Source organism: Toxotes jaculatrix, chromosome 2 (assembly GCF_017976425.1).
Source record: "Toxotes jaculatrix isolate fToxJac2 chromosome 2, fToxJac2.pri, whole genome shotgun sequence".
Taxonomy (NCBI): domain Eukaryota; kingdom Metazoa; phylum Chordata; class Actinopteri; family Toxotidae; genus Toxotes; species Toxotes jaculatrix.
This window is the reverse complement of record NC_054395.1, coordinates 12906790-12925440: the sequence shown is the minus strand read 5'-3', so window position 1 is coordinate 12925440 and position 18651 is coordinate 12906790. Positions and strand designations below refer to the sequence as shown.

At 40.1% G+C, this 18651-nt stretch overlaps 2 protein-coding genes across 3 annotated transcripts; one reads left to right on the top strand and one right to left on the bottom strand.

Annotated features, from left to right (window-relative positions):
* Positions 1-351: 351 nt before the first annotated feature.
* LOC121201128 (serine hydroxymethyltransferase, mitochondrial-like) lies at positions 352-10005 on the top strand. Of its 2 annotated transcripts, none has more exons than XM_041066793.1 (12): positions 352-420; positions 1485-1679; positions 4231-4310; positions 5040-5240; positions 6358-6439; positions 6606-6728; positions 6939-7078; positions 7336-7498; positions 7712-7805; positions 8254-8415; positions 8777-8884; positions 9038-10005. In XM_041066793.1, exons 1-12 carry the CDS (start codon positions 388-390, stop codon positions 9163-9165), a joined length of 1509 nt encoding a protein of 502 aa, XP_040922727.1. In that variant the 5' UTR covers positions 352-387; the 3' UTR covers positions 9166-10005. The 2 variants fall into 2 exon arrangements, with proteins under 2 accessions (XP_040922727.1, XP_040922718.1); XM_041066784.1 differs by having other exon boundaries at positions 7712-7811; positions 8260-8415.
* A 2531-nt stretch (positions 10006-12536) lies between these two features.
* Positions 12537-18651, bottom strand: ndufa4l2a (NDUFA4 mitochondrial complex associated like 2a). Its single transcript, XM_041066574.1, has 4 exons — positions 18495-18651; positions 14873-14958; positions 13429-13489; positions 12537-13317 (listed from the first exon to the last, which is right to left on the bottom strand). The coding sequence occupies exons 1-4, from the start codon at positions 18537-18539 to the stop codon at positions 13261-13263; spliced, it is 249 nt and encodes an 82-aa protein (XP_040922508.1). The 5' UTR covers positions 18540-18651; the 3' UTR covers positions 12537-13260.

Here is an 18651-nt window from a genome sequence, read left to right as displayed (position 1 = left end):
GTGTGTAGTGTTTTTGATGATTTTTGTTTTTCTGAATATGCATCAGTAGACGTGAAGACTTTAAATGCAATTAGCTATTCACCATTTCAAAAATGTGATTTCTAGGCTCATCAATAAAACAAAATAGATCCATCCAGAATCATCTTAAATTTTGGAAACACAAACTGACTTCAAGAATTTCTTTTACTTTAAAATGAATTCCTAGCCTGTTCATTGCACAGCAGCTGTGATGAGATAGTTCTTCTTCAAAGACGTGAACCAGATGATTTACAGTAGTAGTCACTTTTATCAGTACGCATGTCCTTGGCTCCCTTCCAGTACTGATTTTACTTTCACCCTTTGCACCTTGAAAGCTTTCTGTTTCCCCAGCCCTCTGCTGTCGCAGACATGCTATCTTTGTCACTACGGCAAACATTACGGGTGAGTACATTTATTTAATAATGTGTTTATTTTAGAGCCGTTTTTAAATACATGCCCAGATCCCCTTGTATCTGCGTTAAAAGTTCTTTTCCCCGTTGTGACTAAATCACTTATTTCTGCAAACTAGGTCAGTCTTGACCCCAGGTCACCTCAACCCTGATAGAAATGTCTGGTTTGAAGATGCACGTTTTTGAGTATGTTCTTTGTTGCACTTTTGATTTGTCAGTCCAGCTGCATGAATGTCACCATGTTTGTCCAAGAAATGCGATTATCTCAGGTTGTCAAAAGAGAAAATGAGCGCTGCTGCTTGTCCCAGAATATTTTTTGTTGTCAAAGGGAAATTGACTGTACAGTCGGCGCTTTATGCAAGACTTAATACAGTCAAGGCTTAGAAAACATAATGAACACAAAAGATGAAAGGAGACTTGCTTCAACATATATTTATGCTTGAACAGTAATCTGTGTATTAGGCCAAAGTAACACACAGTTACGTAACTATCATGCAGCTACAAGCTGCCTTCAACAAACAAGACCCTGATAACTGAGTCACTGTGTGTCTGGCCAGCCCACATTGCACTTTTCATGTCCACGGTTTTTCCATAACCGCTCCACTGAATAACACGTTTGGTTTTTCAGTGCCTTTCATTTAATGGATTGTTTAGAACATCAAAAGACACATTATTCTAACTCCCTTGTTTCCAAACCCCCGGTGCAAAGTATTATAATTTTGACTGATGAAAGTGTTTTCGCACAGGCTTACACTTCATGAGGTTTTCAAAAGACACCAAAGGAGCAATCTTGGACAACAACAACAAAACAGAAACCCTCAGAAACTTTTCAACTCTGCACAACTTATAGCAAAATGGAGACTTGCATCAGATTCTGTGACTTGGCATTTGTGCCCTATTTAAGGTTTTATTAATTACATAGAACAGCACTATCTCTCCAGAGTCTAGCCAAATTGGTCTAACGTATTACTTTATTAGTGAATATGTAGAAGTGAATATGTAGTTATAGACTGTGATGATTCTTGTGTGTTTCTCCACCACTATTCCCCGCTGCAGCCCCTCTTCTCCAGAGTTTCAGGATGTCTGGGCCGAGATCATCAGATCGCTGTGGAGTCGTGCAGGCGAGGCCTCAGCAGCGCCAGTGGGTGGACGGGACAGGAGAGCCTGGCCCAGGATGACCCAGAGATGTGGAGCCTCCTGCAGCAGGAGAAGGACAGGCAGTGTCGGGGACTGGAGCTCATTGCGTCAGAGGTGAGACCCAAATATGTAAAAGAGAGGGACAGAAGAAGTGGAGTGGAGATGTTTTGTTTTTCATGGTCTGATGAGGTCTCTCGATGAGGAAAGAGCTATTTACTGAGGGACAACAAGACCTCAGATTCATTATAAAAGCACAGTTCAACAAGATTCATCTCCCTTTTCTATGTGATGAAATCACACACCGCCATTACAATGAACTGATCAACGCTGGTTATCTAACCCGGCTGGCATGATCTATGAAAGGGTAAACATGGTTCACAATAGTATTTATAGTATAGTTATAGAGTTACTAAATGTTACTGCTATAACCTGGCGTCACTATATTCCCATTACACTTGACAACCCTTTCAGAAATTGTTCCCACTCTTCTTGATCACAAAGTCATGTACAAAGCAATTATGAACCCAAAAATAACTGTCAACTTTTCATGATGTGATCACAAAAAGAAAAAGAAAAAAAATGACACTACATTTTCTACAGCCTCTTCTCTTTCAGGATTTGTTATCTTGTGGGTAAAAACACTCAGGTTGTATGTGGACTGCGATGACCCATGATCACCAGTCAGAAGAGGGATCAGAAGTGACTGTTTAAATGTTTGTTCAGTGTCTTGCGTCATTGTAGTTTGCGTGGGAAACTGGTTCTGCAAAAACAGTTGAGTTTTGACACATAAGCTCTTTCAATATTTCTGTGCAGCCTTTATAAAAGGCAAAAATAACTTTTTATGTAGCATATGAAGCGATTTTTAAAAATTCTTTCTTACTTGTTTGTTCCATTCAGATTACTGGTAGATGCAGAAAAGAAAAAAAAGAAAAAAAAATATGTGTGTGTGTGTGTGTGTGTGTGTGTGTGTGTGTGTGTGTGTGTGTGTGTGTGTGTGTGTGTGTGTGTGTGTATAAACACGCAACAAACATTTAAATTTCAATTAATTGTCAACCATGGTGGAAATTTGTCCAGGTTTCTGCTGTGTCATGAATGCCTTACAGGCTAACAGGGATAATTCACAGTCAATGAAAATATTTAAATGTGAAAATCATAACGTAGTGTAGTAATGACAGTGTAGGCAAATTAATAGCTAAATAGTGAGTATGCACGGTGGAGCTCATTACCTGCACGGTGTTTGGTTTGAAGGATGCTTTAAACGTCTTTCTTTGTATTGCCTGTGTGAAGGCAGCTGTTGGGCCTGTGAATGTAAAAGATGTTACTAATTATCACTGATCAATCATCAGTTATCAGTAATCATCAGGCTTTTATGCAGACGGAGGTGTTAAAGCTGCCGTATGTGAAAAACAGCTTAAACTGCAGCCTCCTTCAGCTGTGTAACCGCAAATCACCAGGGCTGTAGTTTTTCCAGAATTTAACTGTTTTCTTCAGAGGGTTCCCCGAGATTTCCTTTACACTTTCCCCCTCACAAGTCACTGATTTTATCTAAGTGGAAGCTGTGGGAAAAGAGGGGAGCTTTCATTCTTTTTATTCTCCAGCAATTACGAATCCACCGCACCATCAGCCACAATGACATCTGAAAGATTTTCATCTTCTTGTGCGTGTGTTGTCAGTCAGTCGCTGCTGCAGGCTGACTCCCAATAGAGAGCCCCTGTGTTTTTTCTTCAGGAACACAGTCAAATGATCCCATTAGGTTCCCTCAGTGATTTCTGCCATTGATCTCCACATTTTAAGTTGAGACAGAGGAGGAGGGGCGATTTTGGATATGTGCGTGTGTGTGTGTGTGTATGTGTGGAGATAGTGTTTTGAAATGTCATAGAGAGAGTTTTGTGTCACACGGGGGACTGGTTTTAAATCCCACTGGAATGATTGAGGGATCCCTGAACAGTGACAGGTTTAGTATAATAACAAGGCAGAGGGGGCGGCTGAGGAGGACAGAGGGAGATAGAGAGAGAGAGAGAGAGAGAGAGAGAGAGAGAGAGAGAGACAAGGAGAGAGAGAGAAAATATGTGCAGAAGTGAGAGTGGGAGAAAAAAGACTGAGACAGGAAGAGAAATTCATTTGCATTCATTTCCTTTTCTGCAGCTCCATCTCTCTTCTGACTCTCATGTCTTTGGGAGATTTGACACTGTGCTGAACCTCACAGGGATTCAGTATTAGTTAGATTCCAATATATTCATCCCTTAATTTGACTATACTACCTCTAATGCTTTAATATTTTTAGATAAGCTAATTCAACTCATTTTGCACCTTCCAGAAAAGGCTGTGATGAACCTTTTGTAAGATTTATGCAACAAATTTAACGGTTTTTAACAAATTGGATTATCCTTCTCTGACTCTGGAACTTGTCATATAGTTTTTATAACCGGTATTTGCAAGAGGAGTTGAATTCAATTGCACACTGGACAACTCAAGTTTAGACTGTGGTTGTCTTGTGTAGCTGGGTCTTGCTGAAAAAGAGCAAGGGGTCCAGTCACCCATCTCCAGGTAAATAAAGGTTATATTTGGATTTTGACAGTGTTCCGAGTACATAAACATGATAAAAAATAAAAAATGCACAGTGTGTGGCTCTGGATCTTGACACTGTGCTTGTTTGTTCTGTCAGAACTTCTGCAGCCGTGCAGCTCTTGAGGCCCAGGGCTCATGTCTGAACAACAAATACTCTGAGGGATACCCAGGACAAAGGTAACTGCATGGATAATATGATATTATATGTACAACTGCATGGATAATATGATATTATATGTACAACTGCATGGATAATATGATACTATATGTACAACACAATGATACATGATACAGTACAACACAATATGATATGAAGGTCTTTAGGTAGTATTAGGCTATATTTCTACAGGTCACTTATAATCAGGCCCTAAAAGCAATATTTCATTGTCTGTCATGGAACAGCTGTAGAAAGAAGTGGCAGTTGGCATAACAACCAAGGATATAGAAAATGTTAGACTAGATGTATGCTAGACTCTAGGTCTGGAGAGGGAACAAAGGTCCTTCAGCTCAGGGACATTATACAATGTGACTCAGGTGAAAGTTATTCATTGCTTAGTGGTACCCAACAGAATCGTCACACATGTATGGATAAGTGCTGTGGTCCAATGAAGAACACCATTATGTGGACATGTAATATGTATTAAATGAGATCTTTATGCAAGGTTGATAACCTTCAGAATCGGGTGGCATTACATGGTGTTAACTTGTATTGCTCGTCTGTATTCTCCTTGGCCAAGCTTCAATAAATGCTTCTGCAAGGCAGTTAAGCAACTGTCAACTCCGATGTGTGAATATGAAGCAGAAAATATATATTTGCAACACACAGGGAAATAAGTTTAAACTATTCTTTATATTTCAGTGTTTTCCCATCACATCTTGATGGATGCCTCTCGTCTCTTTTCTCAGGTACTATGGCGGTGCAGAGATCGTAGACCAGATTGAGCTGCTGTGTCAGAAACGAGCACTCATCGCTTTTGGTCTGGACCCAAATTTGTGGGGTGTCAATGTTCAGCCATACTCTGGCTCCCCCGCTAACTTTGCAGCCTACACATCTGTACTGAAGCCTCATGACCGCATCATGGGCCTGGATCTGCCCGACGGAGGACAGTGAGTGACAGTGAACATGTTACTACCTGTTCAAAACAGAGATGCTTAAATATAGACCTACTGGATTCTTTAGTTTGTTGTCTGTGTAACAAGTGATAATGTAAACAACTGTTTTCAAAACAGAATAGAAATAACTCCAGGTCAGAAGACCAAAGACATGTAAAAATTATTATTATTATTATTATTATTATTATTATTATTATATGACAATGTCTTGTAAATGATTCTTATAGGATGTTACATAAAAACCTGAAAATAAAATAAGTTATAACTGCTGGTTAATAATAATGTGATCGTATGCCATTACTGGGAATTCATAACATTACCTGTTACATTTACATTTGCAATTATCATGTGGTCTTATTCAGTACATTTAGATGGGCATTTTATTAAATATCTGACAGTTATTATTAGTTGTTCCAGTTTTGTTAAATGAATCATAAAATAGTTTGAGACTTTGCCTGTGTGGTTTTGACATTTTCCGACATGAAACTGGATGTTGTTATGGGACTTAGTGTCAAAAAAGAGGCATTAATGTAAATGACAAAAAGTTAGTCACAGAGTCTGGAGTTGTCACATTATACCCCCCTCTCTGAAATGAATATATTTTAAATGCTTTAACTACAGCAACTGAACCTTGGGAAATCGTATTTTCCAAACCAGCTCTCAAACACACATCTTGTATTACTGCTGCAGGTGATAATCAGCTTCATGAATGCAGACCTGCAAGTTTTAAACACCAAACACCATGTAAAACTAATAAAAATATGTACAAATATGCACTAAAGACATAGTATATTTGACATATGATACCAACATGAAACAGCATTTTTTCTTCTCAGAAGACAAATTCATGTACAAGCTACAGTCACCAAGGATGAGCTGTAGATGAGAGGAAGGAATAGAGGAAGGATGACGAAGGTCAGTTTCAGAGAAATTATTTGTACCATATTTGATTATGTAAATAAACAGATAAGATGGAAGAGAAATCAGGAGCTGAAGAGGTTAGGATACATTCACAAAGCTGTAGAAGACTTTGCATGAACCCTCAGCTGCTGAAAGTTTGAGATATATGCAAAGTTAGAAATGTATTTTTTCCTATTCCACAACATTTCAGCCTTACCCACGGCTACATGACAGATGCCAAGAGAATCTCAGCCACCTCCATCTACTTTGAATCAATGCCTTACAAGCTGGATGTGAGTAATAATTTGGTTGACTTTCTGTTGTTAGAAAATAAGATTTGAATCCAACTTGTCAAAGTGAATCTGTGAAGAAAAAGACTGCTCCAGCTGAAAAGAAACAACACTGTAAAAACCTTTCTGTGACTCTTTCCTCTGCCTTTGTCTTCCTGTGTCCCCTCAGCCCAAAACGGGCCTGATAGATTACGATCAGCTGGAGAGGACGGCCCGACTCTTCAGACCCAGACTCATCATAGCAGGAACCAGTGCCTACGCTCGCCTCCTCGATTACGCTCGCATGAAGAAGGTACTTCTTATGTCAGGGACATAATGTCCATTATGTTGTTTTCTAAAGCAGAAGTGGTATATGTAGTAGTAAAAACAAAAGCTGGGAAAAAAATGAAAAAGCAGCTCACAAAATACTCCCAAAAAGAGTGGTACAATAAATAATATTTCCAAAAGACTGAACATAGAAATGACTTTTATCACTTGGTGTCTCTGACTGTGTGTGTTTCAGCTGTGTGTGGAGCTGAATGCCTACCTGCTGGCAGACATGGCTCACATCAGCGGCCTGGTGGCAGCAGGGGCTGTTCCCTCTCCTTTCCAACATGCTGACCTGGTCACCTCCACTACCCATAAATCCCTGCGTGGAGCAAGGTGAGGGCCTGGATGCTGTGCACAAATTATTTTTCAAATTTGTCACAGGATAAATGTCTTATGTGGTCAGGTAAGGTTATTACAGTGTGTGTTTTAATGTCCAGTATATTTACCTTAAAAAAAGTACTGTTTATTTACTTTAACAAGCTGTGCAGGACCAGTACTGTTCACTGTCTCGTTGAAAATTTAATAAAGACATTTCAGTCTGAGTGTGCCTGGCTTTCTCTCTCTCTCTCTCTCTGCGCTCACCGGCTCAGGGCCGGTCTGATCTTCTACCGTAAAGGTGTGCAGTCTGTGGATAAGAAAGGTCGGGAGGTGACCTATGACCTCCAGGACAGGGTGAACTTTGCCGTGTTCCCTTCACTTCAGGGAGGACCTCACAATCACGCCATTGCTGGGGTGGCCGTCGCCCTCAAACAGGTCCAGATACCAACTTTTTTTTTTCTTTTGTATCAATACTCAACAATAGGCTACAAAATCAAAAATGAGAGAAAGTCCTTTGGGAAAACACTTTGCAGAACATTTTAAACTCCAGCTTAATTTCAGAAGCTCATGTATAAATCATAGAACTCCCAGTTGTCATCTGGAGTGTCCTGATATGGACTCTCTAACGAATAATTTCTGTCTCCGCAGGCTTCCACTCCCATGTTCAAACAGTATATCACTCAAGTGCTGCTGAACGCCAAGGCCATGGCGAACGCTCTGCTGAAGAAAGGCTACGCCCTGGTCTCAGGTACAGAGGCTGCTGTTTTTTATGATAAAGATGAATTTCATAAGGTTTTTGTTTGTTTGTTTTACTAGCATAAGACATTTATTTATGTTGTGTTTTTTTCACTGACTACAGAATTAGCTTTTGCATCTAAAGTGATATAATAATGCTGCTTCTCAAAGTACCTGACACAGTTGCTTTTGGATCACTTCTTTATTTACTCCAACCTAATTTGCATTCTGTTTTTATGACTTTGGAAAAGTTCACTTAACCTTCACTTGACAGTTGAATGGAAAAAAAGCCAATACTAAGAAGTGATGATAACTTTTGTCATTGTCTGCATGAAAATTTGAGTGGAGAGTGAAGGAAATGGCAGCATAGCTCACCTTCAGATGTATTTACTCCTCAGCTCAGAAGCTCATTTAATCCTAAACATTGATTTTACAGAAAATCTCTCTCCTCCTCCTCTCAGGTGGAACAGACAACCACCTGGTCTTGGTTGACCTTCGACCTTGTGGGATGGACGGGGCTCGGGCCGAGAGGGTGCTGGAGCTGGTGTCCATCACCGCCAACAAGAACACGTGCCCCGGAGACAAGAGCGCCCTCACTCCAGGAGGACTTAGGCTCGGTACTCAAATAAAAACATAAAAGCTTCCACAGGATGTGTTGGTAAATGGATTATTCTTGGCGAAGAGCAGCAGGAGTGGAGGTTGTTTGGGCAGAATCTGTCAACCAGTCAGTCTTTGTACTTCTGTGATGTTGGACTCTTTCTTCTGTCTCTGTCTGTCCTCTGTGATGTGTCTGTGTTTACTTTTGTCTGTCTGTTTTTTGTCTGCTAGTCCATCAGCCTGTCAGTCAATCTGTCAGCATGTCTCCCTCAGCCGCACCAGTCTTAACCTCTTTATCAACTTTATCAACAGTGATTGAACTAATATTGTCATATCCCTACCATTCTCTTACCTGTTGTCACTATTTATTTTTTTTAACAGGAACCCCGGCTCTGACCTCCCGACAGTTCAAAGAGGCAGACTTTGAGAAAGTTGTGGAATTTTTCAATGAAGGGATTCAGATCGCGCTGGATGTGAAGAAGAAGACCGGTGAGAGAAGAAGAAGTTTCTTTCTTTTGTGTAAACTTATGACTTATCCAGTGAGAATGGTAGAGTGGTGTGGAAGACACACCATGGAGACATACTCTTTGCTGAGAGAGCTTTCAAGTTCTTTATGAGCAAGATGAACACTTGTCCCAACAGGAAACCTGGCCAGCTTCAAGTCCTTCCTGCTGGAGGACCCAGAGACAGTGTCGCGCATCGCAGAACTACGCCAGCGGGTGGAGCTATTCTCCAGGCCCTTCCCCATGCCGGGTTTCACTGACCACTGACAGTGCCACAGCCGGAAAGGCAGTTTCCCCATCACATCACGAACACGCTGGATCCTTTAGATCTTCTCTAATGTAATGCTTTTCACACACAGTCACATTTTCAGACAAGCTCATGACATATCAGCCAGAACATGAAAAATCTAATATGATTTATCAAAGCCTGATAATGGATCAGGACCTATATCTACAGCTACTTACAGCTACATTATAACGTGTTATAAATCATTCATTACATTTTCAATAAACTGCTAATAAATATTAAATAGGGAGACGTATTGTAAAGTGTTACTTCTGTGTCTTATGCTCCTTATATAATGACACCACAATAATGAGATGATGTTAAATTTGCAGCAGGTTTAACTGTATCAGCATCTCATTCAGCAAAACAGTTTGTTACACTTTGACAACTTAGTACAGTACTGGACTAAAATTCTTATAGGCTGCTTTGGGAAGTGATGTTTTTATTTGTTTTTGTGAAGGCAAGGAACTAAGTGAGTAAGTAACAAGTTTTCACTTCACAGTCAGGACAGCTAAGAAAGACTGTAAGTGTTTTCAGGTATTTGGCTTTTCTGTCACTAAGCTCTTTTTAGAGCCCTTATCAGTGTCAGGCTTTGTCCCAGGCCCTGGGAAAATCACAGCAGCTGGACACCAACAACAAACCAAAAACTGGAAACAGCACAAACATTTGCAAACTACGTTTTTAGACTTTTTTTGTAAAACACACAAATTTCACCTACTGTTACCTTCACTTTTATTCTTAATTTCTAAAAGGATTTGTGACAAGTGTACAATGTATATATACAGTAGATCTTCTTAATTGCAATAAAATCTCATTCTGAATGTTTACAAGTGTGTTGTGTTTACTGAAATTTCAGAAGCTCTCTGTTGTCACTTGCATTGGTCTCGCTGTGGTATGAAAACCTGCTGCTGTGCAACATTTGAGAGAGAGGCAGATGATTTATGTTTACAGCCAAAGTAGGGAGGAGACTCTTCAGTTTTCATAAACACTGATCCGTGTTAAGCTGCTGGCATTTCCTCTGGTCATTTCCTCTCACTGTCAACTTCAGGGAGCAGTCCAGAAAAAGAAAATAAAAGCTGATCTCCAGACAGAGACAGAGATCTGCAGGAAAATGGTTGGAGCCAAAGCTTCACACCCTGAAAAAAACTTTGGACACAACCAACCAAGACCATCTTCACTCACTTCTGCTGTTTGCAAAAGTTACATTTTCCTCTTTGTGATACTGTCTCTTTATGTCACCCTGCTACGCCACATTATATAATGCTAATATATACAGACAGTTCATCATCTACGTGAGAAGATGAGAACATTATGTAACCCCAGAGTCCTTCACTGTCCTCGCAAAACCTTCAGAACTTGCATTTCTGTTTATTTAAAAGCATCCTCCCCCACTGTTTCTCAAATTACTGCAGTCAGATCATTATACTCACAGCCAGATAAAAATAGTCAGCCTCCTCTTTCTTTCACTCTGGGATGAAATTATAACATTTGCTGTTTTTTTTATTTTTGATGTGTTTATTTCTTATTCTAAGAGGAACGTTCCTCAGAGACACAAAATGCTCTATAAAGCAGCACCAGCTGAAGCACTGCTGCTGCTGCTGCCTATTGGAGCGCTTAATATTCATTTCACAAAAGAACTGAATGGACTTTTGTTTTTGTGTCAGACTTCTTTGTGTCCTGCACTTTTTCAGTCAGTCTTCCAATTTTTTTTTTTTTTTCAGTTGAAAGTTATTGCTTCAGTTTCTGCCTGAGGAATGTGTCCCCTCCACAGAGAGTGGCCGGCTGAATCACAGGTCAGAGGTCAGGGAAGCTCTCAGCTCTGTCGTCAGAAAACACACACAAACACAAGGACACACACACACACACGCAGCATCACAACACAAATATCGACTCATCCGCTTCATTTCTGTGCCTGTTTCTCATGACCTGACAACTTCTTTGACGCAGTCTGCATGTGTGTGTGTGTGTGTGTGTGTATGTGTGTCTGAATTTTAAGGCTTTTAAATATCCTTTAGGGAAATCATTTGATCCCTCATGTTCCACCGTTCTAGGTCACTAGACCTCTCCTCAGCGCCACAACAATCCCCGTGGTGTTCAAAAGAAGGATGGGGTTTTTTTGATCCCCGTTTTTCTCGTTCTCTCTTCATTCCCTCTCTTTGTTGCGTTACGGGGGAGGAAAACACAGAGAACACTGAGACGAATGCGAGCTCAGAGCGCACAGAGCCGGAGGAGAGGTCTGAGGTCTCTTAAGAGGATGAAACACGAGTCTCACCTTCACTGAACAAAGCTGAGAGAGCATGTAAGAATTTAAGAGTTTGCTTAATTTATGCTTCAGAAGTAGTACGAGAGTAGCTATGAGAGTTAATAAAGCAGGAAAGAAGGGAGGGACAAATAGTGTCAATATTTAATAAGACGGCAGGAGTAGTCTCAGAAATGGGGACAATACATGCCATCAAGTCTGAAGTTAAGGACTGACAAATCCACTAGTCTCCTGAGAGTTCCCACACATTTATATTCATTTTAACATTACTCCACTTACATTGCTTTATATTCAGGGTATTTTTTCATTCAGGGCTTTGTTCAGTGCTCAGTATCATCTTCAAAAGAATAAAGCAAGAATAGAAGAGAGCAGAGTTAAAAATGAAACCAACATCTTCCCAGAAAACAATGTTTTATGACTTATGACTGAGATTTGGTTGCTTTTAGATCATGAACTGTTTATGTCATTTCAGACTGAAGCCACTTTCTTCTTCTTCTTCATTGGTGTCTCTTTTAAAAGATTAGATGTTAACAATCAATCACAGGAAGAGTTTCCACCTGATTAACCTCCTCAGTGTGTCTCATTTTCATCCAATGAGCACTGTAGGTGCTTGTTTCTGCAGCATGGAGAGACTCTGGTACGTGGATGTGGACTGGTGTGTGTGTGTGTGTGTGTGTGTACACAGTGTGCTCTGCTGTCACACATCGACGCCATGCTGGGGGACTGTTCAACATCCTGCCACTGCTGCGGTTGATCAAAGACATGGGGATTCTGTCACACACACTGATGCACGCACACAAACACACTCCTCTAAATGTGGTTGTAGAAGCAGCAATCAGGCCGCAAAGTGACAGCTGCACTGCCAACAGATGGATCTGTTCCATCAGAGTTACTGATTATGTATTTTTATCTTAGGGTGTGGAAAAAGATCTGTATCTGACTCAGTTCCATGCAGGTGTTTGCTGGAAAGTCACCTGTCTGTATGTGTGTGTGTGTGTCTGTGTGTCTGAACCTGTCTGTGTGTGTGTGTGTGAGTGAGAGAGATGGTGCAGATTGGCAAAAAAAAAAAAAAAAAAACACTCTCATCCAAACTTGAATCAGACAGTTTATTTATTGAAAGAATCCAGCTCAGTTTGCACCTCTCGTTTTTCATAACTTACACAGTCATTGTGGGATTCAGTGGCTGCTAAACCCACAACCACGTGACAGCTATGAAGAAACAAGTGCAGTCCGGTTGCATTACCTTGACCTTCAATGCAAAGCCGCAGGCCTGTGTCATTTTATGAGAAGCTGGTGAAGTTTAAGCTCCACACTTGAAGAATATACAAGCAAACACAAGCCTTCCAGCTGCAGAAGAAGACAACGCTGTGTTGCATTTGAATTTTAGACAATGAAAGGAAGAAAAGAAAACTTAAGCTCCTTAATTACAAATAATGTATACTAAATAGATGAATGGAACATTAAAATAAATGTATTCAGATTTCTAAAACACAGCACAGTGGTTAACAAAATAGTAATCAGTGTTTGAAATTACTTGTGATTTGTATTCAGCTTGCTAAAACATGCATACCACAGGTATCATGCTTTAGCAAAAACCAATCTAAAATCTAAACTCCTCAGTTTATGATGTATGAGCAAAACAGACCAGGAAAGTTTAGACATAATGGGAACATGTGCACATGTGTGACATATATCTCCTGCATATGTTTTGAGTATGTAGAAATGTTACATATTCAGCTTTTGCAGTCTCAGTTTTCATGTGTGACTGACATTCCCAGTCATATTAACAATGTCACCTGCTCATCGCAAGTGAAATTTAGAACTTAGGTCCCTCCTTCTTCAGGTTTTTGTAGTCCGTGGTGATGGCAACAAACTGTGGAAGAAGAAGAAGATCAAATTCAACAGAAGCTTGATGAGATACAGTTAGAGTGTCACCCCAGAATTCTAACACTGAATGCATGTATGTGCTCGTGTACCATATTACCTTGTACTGGTATGTGGGATCAAGTTCATTCCAGGGCTCAGGGTTATTAGTCTTGTTCCAGCTAAACACACAAACAAATGTGCACAAATGTGGGATAAACTGACATCGTGTTAAGCTGTTTGAGAGTCTGATAGACATAAATAAAGCTCTCATTTCAGACATAGCACGCCATACTCCTGCGAGCTGCTTTATTTCATCCCAGCTTTGTTAGATAGCATGTGATAAAAAAAAAATCTTTTTTTAAAAAAAAAACAAAAACAAAACAAAGGCAAGCAAAAGTTGAAGGTCACATTCAAACTCAGCCCACGGTATGTACTTTAAGCCCACTGTGCCACCACCAGGACACGCTTTCTAATAATTTCATCAAGCTTGTAAACAATCACTGCTGTAAAGAAATGATGAAAGACCTGCAGAGAGACGAGACAGCGCACCATCCTGTGAGCTCTTATTGCTAAAAGCACTTAGCTGTGTCTGCTGTTACTGGAGTATCATTAAGGGTAGATCAACAGTTTGGATAGCAGCAGGAGGAGAGGATGTCCAAGCAAGAGGTGGTTCGAGGGAGATGTGAAAGCAGACGGGGGTACCCTGTTGTCAGGAACGCTCACAAACAAGTCCCTCTGTTTAATTAGAGTGAGCAAGGACTCATCTGCTCTCCACATGCCTCATTAAAACGTTAACAAATCTGCATCTCACATTAGGACTCACAGATGTCACAACTAGAGCAAGGACTTGGACCCAAATGCACGGCCCAGAGACGTAATCATAAATAATTTTTTTTTTATTCTAACAAAGTACCAACAGAAAATCACTCAGAGAGGAAAAAGGCAAAAAACCAACTTGACTAAGTAACAAAACAACTCTGAAAAAACAATGGCAAGGAGCAAGAGACAGTATCAACAAAACACAAGATCTGACTGGACGTGGATTTAAACATGGAACAAACGCTGGTTCTCTGACAATATGACAAGAGACAAGACATAAGACAAAAACAAACTGACAAAGAACAAAGGGAGATGCAGACAATATATACACTCGGTAATGGGGAACAGGTGACACCAATTAGGGCGGGGCAGACAATCACAGATGGCGGGAAACAAGACAAAGACAGGAAGTGTAACAAGGCAAGATACACAAGGTGCCATGACTTGAAAATAAAAGGAATTATGAACAATTCTTAAGAAACTAGAGTCCAAAAGTCCACAAAAGAGTTCATAACATCACAAGAGGGTTCTGAAAACAGCCCCCTTAGGGGCTAGTCATGACAACAGAGGAAAAAGACTGAGTTTAATTCGTCTAAAATGAACTAAACAGGTGCCTTAACCAGGAAAAAGCTTACTGACGGCCATGAAACTGATGAGTTTTCTTTGTTTGTTTGTTTCAGCAGCAATCACACAGACATATTAGCATATTATCAGAGGTCAGAGTGAAATTTGAAGATCCTTACATAACATAAGGTCCTTTGGCCAACCGCAACAGGTACAGCGATGCCCCGCCCATTCCCAGACAGATGAAGAAGAACTGTGGGATGAGCTGAAAACACAGAGAAAGATAACCAACAGATTAAGCTTCTTAAATTTTACATCATGTTAAATTAATTTAAACTTTACTGATTTGTTATCTTTGAATAGATAACTATACCGACAGCGTTTGGTGTTCAGTTTACGTTTCTTTCAGCAGTTAAAACCCTCAGAAGCATCACGCCTCTTTGTTTGATCAACAAAGAGGCGTCTTCCAGCTTCCAGCTCTTCCAGCTCTAGCTTCATACATATTTGCCATACTGACATGAGAGTTTCAACCTTGTCTTTTACCAAGACAGTGAATAAGCATTATTTACAAAAATAATAGTCAAACTATTTCTTTAAATAAATGTAATGGAGCACTACAACTGCCAAAATTTCAGATTCAGAAACATTTTTATTCCACAGCGCCTGAGTAAGTGTACACTTTCCACACAGTGTCTGTAGTCATGTATTGACAGCTGGACCCTCTGCAACACAGCTGGACGAGGGGATGCTATTTTTGTTTAACAACATAAAGGAAGTTGGACTGAAAAACTTGTTCCAAGTTTCCACAGAGGGAGCAATAAAGGCAGGAGAGCTGGTTACACATTCTTCACTGGGACGTTCTGCAGACCACAGGGAAGAAAGGTGACGACTGTTGAGTCAGAAGACATTTATACACTCTTGTAGTAATTTTCATGACAGTATTTATTGTTCTTAATGTTTTGCTGAAGATACAGTCGAACATTGTGTTGCTATAGCAACCACTGCTGCCAACAGTTTAACTGACAATGTTACTGCCACAATTTTGCCAGAAATGCTGATTCGCTGGTCATTAAAATCAAAGTAATGTCAGCCAGAGAATAATCCTGTACACGGCAGCCGCTAGCATCATGATGGAAAACGGCGGCATCAGGCTCAGTCAGCTCCAGCCTCATGACTCATGATTCCTGACGCTACGTTCGCTGAATGTCTCAGTGAATATGCAAATGTCTAAGCACCTTCATGAATTTAAAAAAAAGGGCAGATGCAGCATTTTATCAACTGAGGAGGAAAGCAAATTCAAACTATTCAGCTGTGAGAAACTGAATCACGTCAACAATAACACCAGGGCAATTATTAACTCACTCCAAATTCCTATGAGGTGAATTTCAACTATTCTCCATCTGAGACTCACTGTAGTCTGTATTGGACCAGGCTTATTAGAGAGTGCACACTGTGTTTGACACTACCTGTCTACTGAAACGCAGCACTGTTGGTCTTAGCATCTGACCAACAACAGCTCTGAGGATTAACTGCTGCCATGCTGGCTTTTGCTCCATCTCCCTCCATCATCCTGTCATCATGTTTTTCAACAAAGTGTGTACTTTTACTTCTGACACTTAACTTTTTGCTGACTTTTTTTTCTTTTACTTTTCTTTTACTTTTACTCAAGGAAAGGAGAGAAAACCAGCCATTGATTTGACAATCATCATTTTTACTGTCAGCTGAAGATTTACCATAACACGACTGAATGATTATCACGTCTGCCTGTCAAACACTGCCTGTCTGACTCTTTATCTGTCTCTCTGCCTCTCAGACTTTCTCTCAGAACTTGTTTCTCTGTATCTGTCTGCTGTCTGTCTACCTGACGGTCTGTGAACTCTCCATCCACTGACTCACTGTCCACTGTGTGACCCTGTCATTTATTCACTACTTACTTTTGAGGGAATCCTACTGAGCATGTTTTTTTGGGGGGGCATTTATTTGACAGCAGTAGTTACTTTGCCAAGTTAGATCTTGCACACAAAACACATGATGTGCTTGAGAAAAGAGTAAAATATCCAGCAGTTTAAAGTAGCTGAAACTTGCTCCATTCACCAGTTACAACATTAAATTCTGTCATTTTAATGAAATGATTTAAAACACTGGTGATTCTTCTGCTCAAAAAGCACCTTTACCTTTAATACTTTAAGAACAATTTGCTATTAATGCTTCTGTACTTTTACATAAGTGAGACTCCTGTGGATGAAGGTCTTTTACTCATAACAGAGTGTTTCTATTTTGTAGTATTGCTTCTTTTACTTAAGGAAAAGATCAGACCACTTCGGGCAACACTTGAATTATTTATGGAGGACTATGAAGTGTGTGGAAGAATCATTGTATGTAAATAACTTCATGTGGCATATATATGCAAGTTGGTTTTATAAGTTATAATAATTCTCAGAGATTCAGACAACAGAGAGTTGGACTGTGTTTTAAATTGTGGATGATTTTGGACACAAACTCAGCCTGTCTGACTAACTCTCCATATGTCTTTCTGTCTCAGTGCTACCTGTCTCCATCTGAATCTCTCTGGCTTTAATAGATTCTCCATCTCTGTCAGGCTGTCTGACTGTGTATATGCCTGTCTATCTGTCAGTTTGTCTGGATGATTTTCTGTCTGTCTCTCTGACTCTTAAGCTTTCTGACTGTCTCTAACACCCTGTCTCTCTCTCTCCATGTGACTGTTATGACTTGATCAAGCAGGCTTGTATGAGTCTCACAGGGATTTGCTCCCTGCAGCTTCTCTCTTTCTCTCTGTCTCTCTCTCACTGTCTGACTCTCAGCCTGTCTGTCTGTCCGGATGATAGACCAAGGAGCTCTGGTAGAGTCTCATAGGGATTTCCTCCCTGCAGTCTCTCTCTCTCTCTCTCTCTCTCTCTCTCTCTCTCTCTCTCTCTCTCTCTCTCTCTCTCTCGCTCTCTCTCTCTCTCTCTTTCTCTTTCTCTCTCTCTGTGTCTCCTGGGACGCTGATGACAAGAAGTTAAAACTCTGTCACTCCGTTCTCTGACAGCAGAGCTGGTAAAAAACGCAGAAATAATCCCGTCCCCCGTAGGGACAACCCTCAAGTTTAAATTTATTTTATTCCAACTACTCATTTCCTAAATGCTTACATTTTTGTCAGTTTAGATTTAGAAGGTTTGTAAAAGTCATGGGAGTTTTTTTTCTTTAAGTCTTAAGCTTCTCACAGTTTGACTTGACTTGAAATGAGCCACCGAAGCAACTTAACCTACTGAATTAAAGTTAAAATGAGATGAGACAACATTTGATTTAGATCATGTCTATTGGTTTGGCTAAGTAGGCAGTCATTAGTTTTGTTCTGTATTTTTGCTGCTGTATTTCATTGCCAAAGGGCTAGAACTGAATTAATAGTTAAGTCCAGGATTTTAATGTACAGTACATAAAACCAGATTCATTGTGCAGTATTTTCCTGGAAATTTACAATAAATTAATGCATGCATTTTAGGAGGATAATAAAGAAAGTATTCCTTTAATCTAACTCAATGTTACAAACACAGGAGCTGTCCAAATGCTGACTGCATTCAGTGCATCCACATCCAAATAATTTTCATGTAAATTAGGCATTTCTACTTGGTTATTTTATTATATTTTCATAAGCAAAAATCAGGAAAGAGGGCAATGCAGAGACTTTGATGGGTTCCTACTCAAACTTTACCTACATGGTAAAACATTTTTAGTGTGAAAACAGGTTAGAAACACTTGACAGAGATTAACAGAAACAAACAGGAAATAAATATTACTTACGCCAGGGTGCCTCTTAGCATGCTCTACAGCTGTCCGAAATATCATAGCTCCAACCTGGGAACAAATTATGCAAAGTCAATAATTCAGACCCTTGTTATCAACAACCACAAGCGTTGCACAGTCGTGCACAGACAGGATTTAGACCTGTTGTTCTCTG